This window comes from Bidens hawaiensis, unplaced genomic scaffold, assembly GCF_021521415.1.
Source record: "Bidens hawaiensis isolate Kalapana, Puna unplaced genomic scaffold, B.hawaiensis_p1.1 tig00003752_1, whole genome shotgun sequence".
Classification (NCBI taxonomy): Eukaryota; Viridiplantae; Streptophyta; class Magnoliopsida; order Asterales; family Asteraceae; genus Bidens; species Bidens hawaiensis.
This window is the reverse complement of record NW_027491215.1, coordinates 1504557-1521103: the sequence shown is the minus strand read 5'-3', so window position 1 is coordinate 1521103 and position 16547 is coordinate 1504557. Positions and strand designations below refer to the sequence as shown.

Genomic DNA, 16547 nt, shown 5'->3' with positions numbered 1-16547 from the left:
GTTTATGTTTATGTTTATGTTTATGTTTATGCACCCACCAGTCCATGGCCACTGAATTAGACCCCGAAACCCACCATCACCATCATTCGTCGACCGCCGCTGCTGCTTCTGCATCCCCTACCGATGGCAAAAAGTCCGTCCATCCTCACCCAACCACTATCCATCACAGTCTCTGTGGTCCCGCAGCATCCACGCCTTCAAGAAGCTTCGCGAGTGGTCGGAACTCATAGCTGGAAGACATTCATCCGTCGCTTCAACCGTAACAAAAGCTCAGCTCGAAAGTTCCAGTACGATCCGCTCGATTACGCCCTCAATTTCGATCAGGAAACCGAGAACGAGTACATGCTTCGGAACTTCTCCTCACGATACGTGGCGCGAACGAATGCTCCCGGCTTGGTAGTTTCCACCGCCAGTCCTGAGTTGAGCCCTGGGATTTAACTGCGGACTTGAAAACCATGTAAGGATGTTATTGGACCGAATTTCTTGTGAATTTTATGTTCTTTTTAGTTTTGCACTACTACATGTATGGGACCTGTTTGTTCGTTTGTTGTGAATACAATAAAATAAATAAAAACAAAGGGAAAGTGAAAGGTGTATGATAACGTGTACGTACCAATGTTAGTATTTCAGTTTTACAATTATGAATCAATTAAAACCATTGATGAATTGATACTAGAGACATTATGGATCGGAAGAGGTTGTGGATCGCTCCTCTTCTTCTTTTAAACAAGATATCATGGCCGCAACTTCCGCCATGACAGGTGGCGTTGAACTGTCTATGCACTTCAACGCCACCTGTAGTAAAACCACCATGCGTTCTTCACTAGCGCCTTCAACGATAAGTGCCTTGTCAAATACTTCAATGGTCCACTCTTCTTTGACAATTGAGCTAACCCATCTGGCTAAGTCAAATCCGTTGTCTTGGACCGGCTTTCCGGTTAGTAATTCGAGTAGAATCACGCCGAGTGCGTGAACGTCGGATTTGAAAGTGGTGGTGGTGGTTTGGTCGTCGGTTTGGTCTGGGTCGTGGGGGTCGTTTGGCATTAGGCCGTATTCGCTTAGACATGGTTCCATGTCGTCTTTGAATAAGATGTTTGTTGATTTTAAGTTTCCGTGTGGGATAGAGTCGGATTGAAGCTCGTGGTGCATGTATGCGAGTGCTCCGGCTATGCTAGATGCGAGACTTAGTCGGCTACCCCAGCCGAATATTTGTCCGTTTTGTGATCCTAAACAAGAAAAAACGAATGTAAAAAGGAACAAAGTGTACAAATGATTAAGGGGATGTTTTGGATTCCTTATTTTACATCCTTATACCTTATTTAAGACATAAGGTATAACTTACAATGTTGTAACTTATACCTTATACACTCACAAAACATAATTTTTTCAAACACCTTATAACTTATAACCCATAAGTTATAAGCTATAAGGAGCTAAAATGAGGAATCTCAAACACCCCCTAAATATAGATCAGTTAATTACTAACACGGGTTCCATAATTATTTTATAAAATGCGTGAGTGTTATTACATGTTGCGCAATTATTGTGCCTAACTATTTATGTATGCTAGGTAATTATTTAACTTTCAATGGTTATTTATATGCTTAATGCGTAATTACTTATGTGTGTTGCGTAGTTAGTTTAAAGGGAAAACACTATAGAATAGTAACCAAGTTTCAAGTTTGTTCTAATTAAGTCACTCATATTTTGTTTTGTCTCAATCAGGTTACTCAACTTTCAGTTTGTCTCACTTTGGTTACTTAAATTTCAATTTGTGTTTTAGACGAGAGGGACATATTATCGTAAGTGATATAATTAATGATAAAAAAAATAAAAAAAAAATTGGTTTAACTGACGTTTTAGTTACTTATGAATATATAATATGAAGATAAAAAAGATAGTATTAGAACATTTATTGAAAGTTGAGTGACTTAACTAAGCTAAAAGTGAAAGTTGAGTGACCTAATTGAGACAAAATTGAAAGTTAAGTGACATAATTGAGACAAAATAAAATATGAGTGACTTAATTAGTTAATTGAAACAAACTTGAAACTTTGTTACTATTTTACAGAGTTGTCCCTTATTTTAATGGCGGGAAAGCTTTCGTAAACTAGTTGTATGTTGTACAATGAACAATCAATTCATCTTAACCTGTACTTGTAATATAAGTTTTTTACGTTTGTTTCAATTAATCAAGTAGCGACAATGTGGGTGGACATTATAGGGATGAGCAAATGGTATTTGCAACCGGTGCCGTATCAAGATTTTTAGAAAACAGGATTGGGAAATTGGAGATCGGTACCGGTTAGTACCAATACCGGTATTTATCGAATTTTTGCCTACGGTATTGAACCGGTACCATATCGGTACCGAACCGAGCATTTTCGGCATCAGTACTAAGTTTTCAAGAAAATCGAAATATGTACAAGTATGTACCGAGCTCATCCCAGATCCAATTAAACAACGTTATTTCCTATTGTAAATAGACAATCTGAAAACGGACCAGATTTTGCTATTAGTAATAGAAGAAACACCCAAAATAAGTATTTTTGAGAAACCATACTACCATACTTTTTGAGAAAAGAGCCAATAGTTCAAAGACGTATTAAATTACAGATAGATGACATTTCAGCCAGATTATTGTGAATGACTGGATTTCAATTGTGTTTTATTATTAAAACGTTAACACGTCAAAGTGTTAATAATAAACTTATTGTGTAGTCATCAACTTATCAATGCTAAAAGAAACGCTTTTTGAGAAACCATACTTTTTGAGGGGAAAAAAATAGTTCAAAGACGTAATGATTCAAAGAGAGTTTTATTTAACCGGATTATTATGATGATTGGATTTGAATTTGAATTATGTTTTATTATTAAATTAACACGTCAAATGGGTATTTTTAACCCATAAAGCCTCTTATAAGTCGTCACAAATTATTTTATTTAAATAAGGATTCCACAACTTTTTTTTTTTTTAAATCTAACAATATTTAAAGAGATTTTAATGTAAAATAATCGATGGGAGATTTTGCAAGAGAAAACAGAAAGTATATTACTTTAACAAGTAATCCAACTTATTCTATCCGCATATTTTTCCGGATTATGATTTCTGATTTCAGTAGTGATTAATTTATTCAAGCAACCCGTTATTATTACAGAAGTAGTATACTAAGTAGCTTTGTCAGGCAAGAATGAGCTGTTTTGATAAAAAAAAAAATGATTGTATCCAAAACCGCTCATTCTTACATTCTATATTCCTTGAATTAACAAACTAAAAGATTTAAAAAAAATAAGTAAACTCACCATGCAAAAGCCTAAAGAGACTTCCATTCTGCTGAAACTCATAAACCAAAAGCTTTTCCTGCTTTGAAGAGTAATATGCAACAACCGGTAATACATTCGGGTGCTTTATTTCAACTATTTTCTGCAACCTTTTCTTAAACTCATCTCTTGAAATCTTCCAATCTTTAATCCGTTTGACCACAACCGGAACCCCGGTATCCGGTCTCACTTTATACAAACTCCCATGCTTACCTCTTCCAATCAGTTCAGCTGGAGCCCTAAGCAAATCTTCAAATTTGAGCCCGTTAACAACCAGGCTCGATAAAACAACCATCGATGACGAAACCCCGCCACTGTCAACAGAAGTTGTTGAAAACTCTGACCGGGCCCGGCTGTTCTTTGACCCGCTTGACCGCCCACTTTCGGACCCGTTTTGGCTTTTCACATGTGAACTCATCTTTACATCTTTATTTTTTTTCTTCATTTTCTTAAATACTAAAACCGCAACCAACACAAAAACTATGCACGCGAGAGCCGCGTAACCCAAAAAGATGACAAAATCGCGAAAGTTTGACTTTTTATCCTTCTTTTTGACCGGGCATTGAACCGGGAGCTCTTTCCCGCATAACTGAGGGTTACCCGCAAAGCTACCAGCATCAAAACGGCCCGTGTCATCAGGAACCGGGCCGCTAAGATTGTTATTCACGACACTGAACCCGTCAAGGTGTCGGTAGTTGAAACTTGGAACCGGGCCAGTGAACTGATTATTCTGACCAAGAAATGATAACAAGGTTGTGAGTCTTGAGAAATCGGGCAGCTGGCCCGTGAACGCATTGTTGGATATCACGATTCGCTTTACACTCAGTAAGCCCGTTAAGGAATCGGGTAGACTGCCCGAAAACCGATTCCCGGTTAAATACAAATGTGTAAGTCTTTTACAGTTTGAAACATCTTGTTGCAAGCTTCCTGTAATGTTATTGAAGCTTACACTTAACACAAAAAGATTGTTTGCCTTGCAAACCGATCCGAAATCAAGAGTTCCGGATAAGTTAAGTTTCTCGAGAACGATTTTCTTAACGTTTTGGTTATTACTATCGCATGTAACACCGACCCATCGACTCGTGCATGGATCTGATGAAGTGTTCCATCCCCAGTTCGGTGCAGTTTGCATGGTCCCGGGAACGAGTTTATCCATGAACACAACCAATGCTTGTATTACACTTTGATCTTCAGTTTTTGCTGGTGAAAAAAGCAGAAAGAACATGAAGAACCCGCATAAAATGGGGTCCATGATGAGTGTATTTTTTGGTTTTGATTAAGTTGTATGATGTAATTAGTGGAGGCTGAATTTAAAAAAATGTTTTGAAGTAGTTCTAGAGGAAGTTACAAGTTTAGCCGGCTAGAAATGGTCAAGTGGCCGGCCTTTAAACATTTGTGATGAATTATCATGACAGGGTGTGTGGCACCTTGGACTGAGCAATATAGTGACCTTGGGTTTGGTCTATGGTGGCTGGCATAAGTTGGTAGCTAAACACATGGCTTAATTTTGTAAGATGGGATGTGGTTGAGATTATGCATATAAATGAGCCAAGCCATTAGGGAGTCCCTCGAGATTAGTTCGCTAAAAAAACTTTTGGAAAGAGTCAACATTAGACGAGCTTGAGCCTGAGTTTCGAATACAATTTAACAATGCCTGCGAGCCTAAACAAGTTTAAATATAATATTTTATTTCATGTTAGTTGAAATGGAATGGGATTTGTTGGTTGATCTGTAAAGACTCTTTTCTACTTCTTATTTTTTTGAGAAATCTGCAATTTGCCTCCCTGGTTTATATCGTCGCTGGATGGATAAACCACTGAAAAAGAATTTGCGAACTTTGACTCCGTGTGTTTCTTCGGCGGGTTCTTCTGACTCCTACCGTCAGTTGACTGTTGGTATTTTAGTAATAATACCAACATATTAAAGGTATTTTAGTAATCTTCTTCTAATAAATAATAAATATAATAATAATAGTAATATAATAATAATATTAATAATAATGGTTCATGTGCTTACAGTCAACATATTCAAAATGGATTTGATGAATCGTAGAACATCAACATCAACCATATGAATGTGTTGTTGTTATTATTATTATTATTATCATCATCATCATATAATAATAATAGAGCATATCCTCAAACTCAAACAGCAGTTCATCTTCATCATCATCAACCTCAAATCCTCAAACCCACCACCAAGTAATCCCTCTTAATCTCATCAGTTTCATAACAATTAATTGAATCTCTCAAATCCTCAAACCCTAGATTTCATCACTCAAACCCTCAAATCTCTCAAATCCCACCACCAATCGCTTCAATAATTCAACCACCGCACCATAAATCATTCCGATCAAAACCCCTAACCTCCGGCACCACGCCACCGCCACGACAGCCATCGTCGCCATGGATTCCAGCCATTTCGTTTTTCCAGTCACGGCAGCCACCGCCACGGCACCCACGCTCGTGGCTTCATCGACCTTTTGCAACGCCACCACCACGGCATCAATGGAAGCCACCACCCCCGTCGCACCTCCACCCCGTCGCAACCCCACCCCCGTCGCCGGTGGTAAAAGATTCCGCCGGAGTGATTGTAAATGGTACTTTGATTCCGATCTACGAATTCAGAGAGAAGAATATTGATTTATATCTTAATTTATTTGTTTTTTCTATTTCAAAAAATTAATTAATAATTATTAATTCTTGTGTCATATTTGTTGTTATTGGATTTTTGGATGAATATTTATATTTAGATTTTAATTGTTTTGTAAATCTAGAGATGATAATAAACATGAGATGATGAAAATATGGTGATGATGATGATGTGTTAATAAAATCTGGAGATGATGATGATGATAAACCTTTAATGAAGTTATAAAGTGGTAATATATATTTCATATTATATAGTTATAAGAAATATTAATATAGTTCAAATGGTTGGTGTTGTATTGTGTTAAATGTAACATCGTGAAAATTTCGAGTTCAAATGTAAACTTTTCAAAGTTAAGGGACCAAAGTTGCCAAATTCCAAACCTTAGGGTTTAAGGTGAAAATTCTGCTTTCTTGTCCTATCGCGATACGCGACTGGACAAAGGACAAGTCCATCGCCTACCGCGATGGGGCTTGGTCAAAGCTTCTGGAAGAGGTCAGCAGCGATACACGATCGCTGTTGAGCCTACGTCATAGCGTACCGTGATGACGTGGCCTGACACGTCTGACACATTTTCACCACGTGTCCACACGTGGCACACCGTCTGCCATGTGGCACATCGCCCGCCACGTGTTAACACGTGCACACCGTCTACCACGTGGTGACACATGGCAGACCTACGCAGTGACTGCGCAAGGCTACGTCGCGCTACGCGACGGGTGCCAAGGAGCCCATCGCGTACCGCGATGGGATCCCCGATGTTGCCTATAAATAGCAAGTCCGGGATCTCATTCAAGGCACACCAAAACCAGCTTTCATATCTCTCTCTAACATCTCACTAGCCATATTATCATACCTCGAAGTTCGTGCCACAATTCCTCGATAAGCGTGTCCTGATTCCTCGTTTTGTGTACCGACGTTTCCTCGAAGTGTGTGCCACCCTCCACCCACATACAACCAAGAAAGGTGTTTGTTATCGAAAAACGTGCCATCAATTGTCGAAGAGTGGTGCTATCATTGAAGTGCCAAAGTTGATCAAGAAAGTGAAGCGGCGTCGCAATGCTGCTCAAAGTTCTTAGGGTTTCCGAAACGCCAACAAGGTTAGGCGTAACGATAAATGAATATAATATAATATTATATTAAAGGCTTAAGCCTTAAGTCGAGGTTATACTCAATACCTCGATAAAAGAAAAGAAAAGAAAACATAACAAAGAAACAAGAGATAAGAATATGAGAATTGATAAATATATATGTGTGTAAGTATATATGATTATATTCTTTGTTATGGAATTAATATTTAAGTAATAATGAGTATTCTTAAATAATAAAAAGAAAAGATTACGTTTCTTGGAGAAGAAGAAACGTCGGGTTTTTATGTAAACTAAAGGTTTATAATTTACTTTTAAACTAAAGGTTTTCAAGTAAAAGAAATATATGAAATAAAGGTTCATCGAGGTAGAGATATAAAATAAGACTAAAGGTCTTAAGCCGGATTTATATCCGACTAACAAATATTTATACTCGTACTATTGGTGCGAGATAAAAAGGGAAAGACCCTCGGACGGTGAGTGAAGCCGATCCCAAAGAGAAAAGGTGAATACGCCCCAAAGTTTTAAACTTGTTTTCAAATGAGTCAAACATGTTATATGAAAATATTACAAGGGACTACGTGTCCCTAAAACCATTATAAATGAATGTATAAACCTAGCCCTCAGGCTGTGGTATACGTGTGTCTGGATCCTTACATAGGTGGTACTACGCGATGGGCACATCGCACTGCCCTGATCGTAGGACGCTTTCCCGCTGGAAGTACGATCTTTGTGTATATTTACGGGTACTTAACTAAGTCGAGCGCTGCGGTGTTTGCTGAGGTGACCTAGAGTAGAGACTTGAATTTATAAATGTGTTATTTAACTTTGTTATTCCTAAACCACGTTGGGCCGAGGCAGGCGTAGTCTCGAGGGGTAATAAAGTAAAAGAAAATATTTTTGCGTCAGCGTGTTCACCAGCATTCGTTGCTGACGTATTTTATTTACATTTTGCAGGTTAACAAGATTAGCGCTTGGAGTATCGAAGTGCTATTTATTATCCGATGGCTCGGATTTTCTTTTGTATAAACTTAAATATATAATGGTGGTTTTGTAATGATAAAACAAGTAATACTTTGATAACTTAAACGGGTATTTTATAATCCCGTCTTTTGTAATATTTACAACTTCAATCCGCAAGTTTTATAAGACTTCCGCTAATATAACGTAACTCTGATTTGTATACACTTGTGGTACCAACATTAAGGGTCACACTCCTAGGCCGTGTTTTGGGGTGTGACAAGCGTTGGTATCAGAGCCATCGATCTTAGCGAATTGGGTATCATAAAACAATACCCAAGCTTCGATCCAAGTATAAGAAATAATTGTTTATGTGTTTTAGGGATAAGATAGGCTGGTAACCTTTTCTTTCCCTCCACATTCTAAACCACCCATAATGTAGATGTCATTCAAAAGTTGGATGGAAAACTATGTACGCAAAGCCAAGGAAGCAGGAATCGCCGAACCTTAACCCGAGGATAACATGAGTGATGAATACTATGAAGCGTATTTTGACCAAGATGGGGAACACGATTTGACCAAACCTGTGTACTACACCGGAAGCCGACACTACCCAATAGACATTCCCGATAGTCCACCAAGACAAGGAATTGAACCACCAAGGCACTCAAGCTATCATCCACCAACCATACCTATGTATCAACCCTCTGAAGTACCAACGTACCACCCCTCGGAAATTCCCACCTACCAACCACCACAAGTGCCGTATTACTACCTAACCGGATACCTACCAAATCCACATCCGTCCTATGCCTTCCTCTCAAACCGACCAATAAAAGAAGAACCAAGATCCCCATCCTCCGACTAGATGCAATACCACTCTGACCCACGAAGGTGGCTTACTGGAAGCTCCACCATGAACGAAGTAAATTCTCAACCCACTAATGACTAAGGGACATCCCGCAAACCAAGAATGAGGGTGATGATGCCCTTCGAAAGTTTCAAAATGCCCTCAATGGTGAATGAAACTACACAACCCATGGAAGAAGATGAATTGGAAGAAGAAGAACCCGAAGATGAGGAGGATCCCGAAGAAGAAGAGGACCCCGAAGAAGAGGAGGATCCCGAGGGAGAGAATGAGAAAGAACCGGAAGAAGAGCATCCCGATAATCCCAATGAGACATCAATGGATGGATCACTCACTTCCCAAAACCCAAGCTACGGTTCCGTCGATCCGTATGTTCAATATCTGGAGCAACTCAGGAACCAAGCTTCGTCAAGCTTCCCACCATTCCAAAGAGAAATTCCCTCGATTCAAGAGCAAGCTGATGAGATCCGAGAACAAAACATGGCTGCTAAGACTTTCTTCTACCTTGCATCCGACATGACTGAGGTCCCGTATCCTGAACCGAGGAATCACTACGAGATGGTGACATTGGGTTACCGTGACCCACCTACACAATATGGATACCCCGACAAGGTCCCGCAATCGTATGAAGAACATTTGGATCGGACCAGGAGCCGTCGCCTTCCCTCAAAGCCTACTCTGGGCTGCATACAACTAGACATTTGAACCCTGATATCAAACTACCAAGTTTAATTGATTAATTAACACTGATTTATTTTTAATAAATTTTGATTATTTAAGAAATTAAAAGAGGAAATGGGAAAAAACAATATCCAAACACGAAAATAAGTAAACCATAACAATATAACCATTAAACACACATCAAGCATAGTTACATTGAAATTCCTAATGTTCTAAATTTGCAGTGGTATCTTCAACCTTGTACAAGTTTTAAAAGAGTATCATGGTCAAATGCAACATACGAAATATGATAAATAGTTATTCAAACCAACAAATATTCACTTCTCATAAATCTGCACGGCCGGGTATCTCATCATCACTCGAGCTATAATTTCCATCACTAATATCCTCTTCAGCGCTCTCGTCTTCTTCAACCGCAGACTTACCATTATTCTTCGCATATCGCTCACAATATTCTGCCAAAACAATAATAGTATTAGTCACATATAACATTGACCATTTGACCTGACCTGTTTGACCATTTAACCTTTGACTTTTTCTTCATATTCCTTCTTGTCCTTCATCATCAATGAAGCAGCATCACCATTAAGCGGGTCTGAAGGATTCGGGTAAAGCAAAAGCTGAGGAAGAAAAACTTCAAAAGTATTTAAAAGATCTGCAAATTCACATCACCCAAAATTACATGAATACATAAAAAAAATCAATATTCAAAGTGACAGTAAACTCAAAATGATTGATAATACCGAACATTGGACTCCAAGATTGGTTTATGACATCTAAGCAGACCGAACCTGACCTGATAATTTAATTATAATCAAGCAATGACACGCGTGGTAAGTATAAAAAAATGATATAAAGTAGTAAGAAAAAAATGATATAAAGTAGTAAGAGTGTTTGAATTAAATTATTTACTTACAGTTCGTCAACATTCGGGTGGAATATTTTGTTCACGAATCCAATTGAAGGAGACTTGTATGGATACGCATCAGGAAGCTCAACACGCACTTTCCACACACCACCCTCATAAACACCTACACATATACGGGTCAAGACAGGTTCGGGATGAAACGGGTCACTTCTTGGCTTTTGATGACAATTTGGGTCTACCCACTAAAATTGTGTTTTTAAAAATTTATCGGGTTAATTGTGATTACAAAACAATATTAGTGCGATAAATTGATAATAAGTTATTAACATAATAAGAAATACGCAAACGGGTAAAAACCCATTACCCATTCATGAAAAACGATTCAATCCATTTATAAGAAAGCGGGTCAAGGCACTTATAAGCAAACAGGTCAACCCTTTATAAGCAAACTGTTCAACCCTTTATAAGCAAACGGGCCAACCCCTTTATAAGCAAACGGGTCAACCCTCTATAAGTAAACAGGTCAACCCCTTTATAAGCAAACGATTCAACCCTTTATCAGTAAACGGGTCAACCCATTTATAAGTAAAGGGGTCATAATTCTCACATGGCTTAAAAGAATTAATATAAGAGGTAAGAGACGTACTTTCTTTTGGCCCATGAAATTCGACACTGAATTCATTGAGCCGATCGTTTGGTGTATCGACAATGTAATCGCTCATCATCCTGAATTCAAAAACGGGTCAAGAAAAAGAAAACAGATGCATAGATATTATGACTACAAGAAAAAAAAAACATATGGTAGTTGTTATAATATGCTTCATTCATCCCAAAATAAACGTAATATCTCAGTTGGATTCTTAGTCAACTATCTAAAATGTACCTCACTATAGTTACAGACAAAATGGAATGTTGTTGACCAAAATCCAATTTGACTAATATAATGTAAGCATTGATTAGGTAACGCTAAATCTTTTCTTGGACAACCCAAAAAGAAAATTGTAACCGTGGTCTTTTTTTTTGTAACATTTATAATTCCTTCCTTAGAGTTAGATATTTTTAAAATAAAAGGGTAAAATGGTCATTTTGCATATATTTTACAGGAACTTTAACGCCAACCAGTGTCTTCGTGAAAAATGACCAAAAGTTTAACATTAAGTGAATGCTGTTGACCAAAAATGTACCTCACTATAGTTACAGACAAAATGGAATGTTGTTGACCAAAATCCAATTTGACTAATATAATGTAAGCATTGATTAGGTAACGCTAAATCTTTTCTTGGACAACCCAAAAAGAAAATTGTAACCGTGGTCTTTTTTTTTGTAACATTTATAATTCCTTCCTTAGAGTTAGATATTTTTAAAATAAAAGGGTAAAATGGTCATTTTGCATATATTTTACAGGAACTTTAACGCCAACCAGTGTCTTCGTGAAAAATGACCAAAAGTTTAACATTAAGTGAATAGTGGAGACCATGGATAAAATCTGTGAAAGAAATGATCAAAACTGTCATTTCCAAATTTTAGAGATACAACTACACTTGCTAATTTCCGGCATTTTAATTTCTAACTACCCTCTAAATATGCTTAAAAACTATACTCTAAATTCCTTGAACCTAACTTTTAAATGCGGGTTAACTAAGACTACAAGTCAAAATTTATGTAATGTGGCCTCATTCACGTGTGACTAGTCGATTTTGGTTATGTTTTATCTTTAACGGGCCAAATTGATCAAATAACAGAAAGGTAACAAATCTACACGATTTTCCCCGCTTACTAAACTTGCATTGATAACCATTATTTACGATGAATAAATATATATATATATATATATATATATATATATATATATATATATATATATATATATATATATATATATATATATATAAAGAGAACTTACAACTTCATGACATCCATTTCTCTCCTTTTGCTAGGGGATGACATTTTTTTTGTTTCTCCCAAACTATCATCAAATTAACGTAACTTAGTTAACATCACAAAATATCAAATAATCAAACTTTGTCAAACAATTTGCACAAGTGATTAAACCGGTGTTACAACACGAACAACGAATAACTTATTTCTAGACGGTTGATACCCCGATTCTGATTATTATCTAATAACAAAAATAAATTATTAAACGTGTATCCAAACAACCCAATTGACATTTTCATCCTCACAAGGTATACAATTGACTTTAAGAAGCCAAAGATTCAAACTTTTATAAGAAAATTATTAACAAGGAACAACAATATGAGCATTTTGGAATTCAATGTGGAAATTATAAACAATTGAATATCATAAAAGCTAGAAATTTCAGATGGTTAATTGGTTTTGATGATCAATCAAACAAGAGCAATGATAATAATAATAATAATAATAATAATAATAATATGATATTAAATTGAATGAAAAGAAAAGGAAACAAACCCAGAAATGAAATGAAATTGTAGTGGAATGAATGAATGAATCTGAAGCGGAATGAAGAGAGTATGAAATGGAATGGAGATGGAGGCAAATTATCGATGTTTGTTGGGTTATTTTGCACAGAAAGATAATTCACGCACGTGTTGAAATTGAATAAATTATTATTATTATTATTATTATGAACGTGTCAAATCCTTGGTTAAGAAAGTGATTTCCCATTTTTAGGAACAACTTTAAAAATTTGAAGTAATTAAGTTTTAAAAATGTTTCAATGAGGCAACATAATTTTAAAAGGTGTTTCAATTAAGTTAATGAATTTTCATATTTTATTAAATTAAATGTTTTAATATGTTTTTTTAATATTTTTTTTTCACATATGAAATCCTTTATCTTTTTTATTTTTATGTTGACGTTGAGTGGCGACGTGGATTTTATTCTTTATTTTTGAATTTTAAAATAATTAACGTTTTCTAATTTTTTAAATATAACTACATATATTGCAAATTCCAACCCCCCACATCTTATCCTCCATTTCTTTATTGACGAACACGAAAATTGGTGAGACTCGATTTGAAGATTTAGTGACCTAATTTGTAAAAAATATGCATGAGTGACCTAATTGAAACATTTTTAATAGTTGGTTACTATTCTATGAAATATTCCCTTTTTTATAATCTATTTACACCTACATCTATATATATAATAAAAAAATGAAATTTAATCTCTTTAAATTGTCATATGACATTTTTGACATCTTTTTTTATTAAAATATTTTTCATCAAATCTCTTTAAATTGCCACATGATATTTTGTCATTTTTTTTTATCTTTTTCCTTTTTATTAAAATATTTTTCATCAAATATATTTAAACTGTCACATGGTATTTTGGCGTTTTTTTTTAGTTTTTCCTTTTTATTAAAATACTATGATTTTTCCATTATAATTTTGTGTCATTATTTGTTTTTTTTTTCAATTTGAAGGAATGCATTTATACTTATATAGTAAGTGTGTAATGTTTATAGGAACAATGGGGACAATGCGGACATAGTGAACGCAAGTCTTGGGGTGATGTTCAAGTAACTGAATGTGTTTTGTATAAGAAAAGACAATTGTTTATTTGTGCATTTAAATTGCACAATATGAATTCATGTTATGTTTTTAACAAATTTTATTTTTTTAAAATAAATACTATTATGATGGGAAAATAACATGTGTACCATTAGTCTTATACAATTTGCTAAGTTTTTTAGGTCGATTACAATGGTTAAAATGCTCTAAAAAGGTTTTTTCATTTGGTAAAGAAATCATAGTCTTTATATCAACCAATATACTTTGAGACGTTTTTTTTTTAAAATTGAAATTGTAGCATATAAAAAAAACTGAACTTAAATGATGTTTCACAGTTTTATAAGAATGTAAGGGTGAGAATAAGTACCCATTTTGAAAATAAATATTTTAGTATTTTGATGTTAAAACTTATTAATATAGGTGTATGAAAGGAATTAGATTTTCGTTCAACAAATGGAGTGGGGGTCTGCATTCTTGTGGGAACAGTAGCGCGAGAGCATTCTGTTCCTGCTCTTGACTCTTCTTTCATAATAGTTGGAATTTTAGCTGATTTTTAGATTTATATGATTTTTCAAAGTTTAGGACCTCTTTTGGTCTTTTTTACATGGTTCTTTGTTGAATTTTCAGATTTAGTTTCGATAGGAAACAACCAAAGTATTAGACAACTTTAAAATTTAGTCTCCATGAAAGCTTAACAATAGAAAATTTTAAAGTGTTGTAACGTTTGTTAACTACTAACAAAGCACTAATGTCTATTACGTGCATGCTATTGGTAATTTTATAATACTAACAAAAATGTTTGTAATTGTTTATATTATCATTTTTTATCGTTTTTGTTTTATTATTACCCTGTGTACCCTGTGTACTACATGTGTTTTTGTTTTTTATAATTAGATATTTTTTACTAACCAATGTATCACATGGGTTATAACCTAGTGGATAATAATAATGAAAGGAGTTAGGCTATGTGATAATATCCGGTGTTTTAGTTAAAGAGTAGAAAATAAAAAATGTCGCTTCACTCACATGTGGGTATAAACTAACTTTTCACTTAAAAACACGTAATAGCTTAATTAAAAATGCAATTATTATTTATATAAAAATGTAAGTGAGGTATTTTAATCGAAAGGGATTGACTGCAGCCTCACAATTATAGAAGCCCCAAGTGCATGTTACCCGGTTGCCGCTTAATGGGATGGATTGCAATTTAAAATATATATCGTGGAAGCTATTTTTGGTTTGTTGGGCATTTAAGGGCCTATGTGTCTTTGGCGTCGAGGCCTTACCATTGCATTGCGTAGAAGACAATTCCTATGTTCAAAACAACTTTGATCTATGTATGATTTCATATGGTTCTTTAATTAAAAGGTCACATGCATCATGAAAAATGTCGTTTGATCTGAAACCAAATCTTTCCATGCAAGAAGATATATATCAAATGTAGATTAGTTTATATTTGTATCAGATTTATCTTATTATCTTTTATATATTTGTATTGGTATTGGAATATGTCTCCTTCTCTGTTTAAAAAGGGATTGTGATTGAATGAGAAAACATGGATATTATAACAATCTTTCATGGTATCAGAGCGACAACCCAATTTTTTTCTGCCATCAAACCACATTAACCACCCTCTTTATCTTTATTTTCGATGGGTGACAAAACACCACCTTCATCGTCATCTTCGGCAGAGGCTAAAGCCCTTCACCCGGTATACTCTGCAACAAATATCGGCAACAAAATTCATACCCTTGACGGGACTTCGGTCACCTACTCACAATGGGTTAAAATTTTCACCCTTTAGCCAAAAGGCTACAAAGTCTTAAGCCATATTAATGACACACCACCACCGGAGAAAACCGATGCGTCTTACGAGATGTGGGAAGAAGTTGATGCAATCGCTCAACAATGGATTTATGGAACAATCTCAAAATAGTATCTTGCTCGGGTTCTTGACCTCAACGCTACGATGCAATAGGTTTGGGATAAGCTTAAAAACATTTTTTGTCTAATAAGAAATCACGTGCTCAAGCCCTCGAGAAGAAGTTCTCTAATCTGACATTGTTGGCATGCTCATCGTTTGATGACTATTGTCAACAACTCCAAGATTTAGCTGAACAGTTAAATGATGTTGACCATCACGCCGATGAATCACGTCTCATCTGTCAACTTGTATCTGGGCTCCCTCATAATGACGTCGTTGCTACCGCTATATACTCGTCTGAATTAAGTTGGGATGACGAAAGAAACGCCATTGACATTGAAAGACAAAGGCATGAGGCACGAACAGATTCCACCCATAGGGCTTTGGCTGCACCTAATCAGAACACGACCCAAGCTCCTCCATCAAACTCATGCAACACCGCCAACTTGGGTAATGGTTACACCGGACACAGTTACAATGATTCCAGGTACATGGGTCAAAACTATCATCCAGGATATCGCGGATGTGGCCGTGGTAGGAGAGGTGGTCATGGTTATAGCAAGAGTGGTGGCCAGTTCTCAAGTTATCAATATCCACAACAGAACTTCAATTATCATCCTAACTGGGCTGGCACAACACTACCTTGCCCTCACCCGGCTCAGAGTGGCTGGTCTAGCCCATGGAATTACTC

General features: G+C 36.0%; 2 protein-coding genes across 2 annotated transcripts; both read right to left on the bottom strand.

Moving 5' to 3' along the window:
- Positions 1–649: 649 nt before the first annotated feature.
- LOC143624277 (putative inactive receptor kinase At2g26730) lies at positions 650–4546 on the bottom strand. Its single transcript, XM_077094987.1, has 2 exons — positions 3304–4546; positions 650–1226 (listed from the first exon to the last, which is right to left on the bottom strand). Exons 1-2 carry the CDS (start codon positions 4544–4546, stop codon positions 682–684), a joined length of 1788 nt encoding a protein of 595 aa, XP_076951102.1. The 3' UTR covers positions 650–681.
- A 5219-nt stretch (positions 4547–9765) lies between these two features.
- On the bottom strand, positions 9766–12388 carry LOC143624276 (ubiquitin-conjugating enzyme E2 4-like). Its single transcript, XM_077094986.1, has 6 exons — positions 12339–12388; positions 11082–11161; positions 10484–10598; positions 10311–10363; positions 10094–10222; positions 9766–10022 (listed from the first exon to the last, which is right to left on the bottom strand). Exons 1-6 carry the CDS (start codon positions 12380–12382, stop codon positions 9892–9894), a joined length of 552 nt encoding a protein of 183 aa, XP_076951101.1. The 5' UTR covers positions 12383–12388; the 3' UTR covers positions 9766–9891.
- Between the last annotated feature and the right edge of the window lie 4159 nt (positions 12389–16547).

Coding starts and splice junctions, on each gene's coding strand:
- LOC143624276 (XM_077094986.1), bottom strand. CDS start 12,382: ATGTCATCCCCTAGCAAAAGGAGAGAAATGGATGTCATGAAGTT. Junction 10,599..11,081: donor ATTTCATGGGCCAAAAGAAA/GTACGTCTCTTA, acceptor GTATATGTGTAG/GTGTTTATGAGGGTGGTGTG. Junction 10,223..10,310: donor ATCTTGGAGTCCAATGTTCG/GTATTATCAATC, acceptor GTGAATTTGCAG/ATCTTTTAAATACTTTTGAA.
- LOC143624277 (XM_077094987.1), bottom strand. CDS start 4,546: ATGTTCTTTCTGCTTTTTTCACCAGCAAAAACTGAAGATCAAAGTGTA. Junction 1,227..3,303: donor TCTCTTTAGGCTTTTGCATG/GTGAGTTTACTT, acceptor TTTCTTGTTTAG/GATCACAAAACGGACAAATA.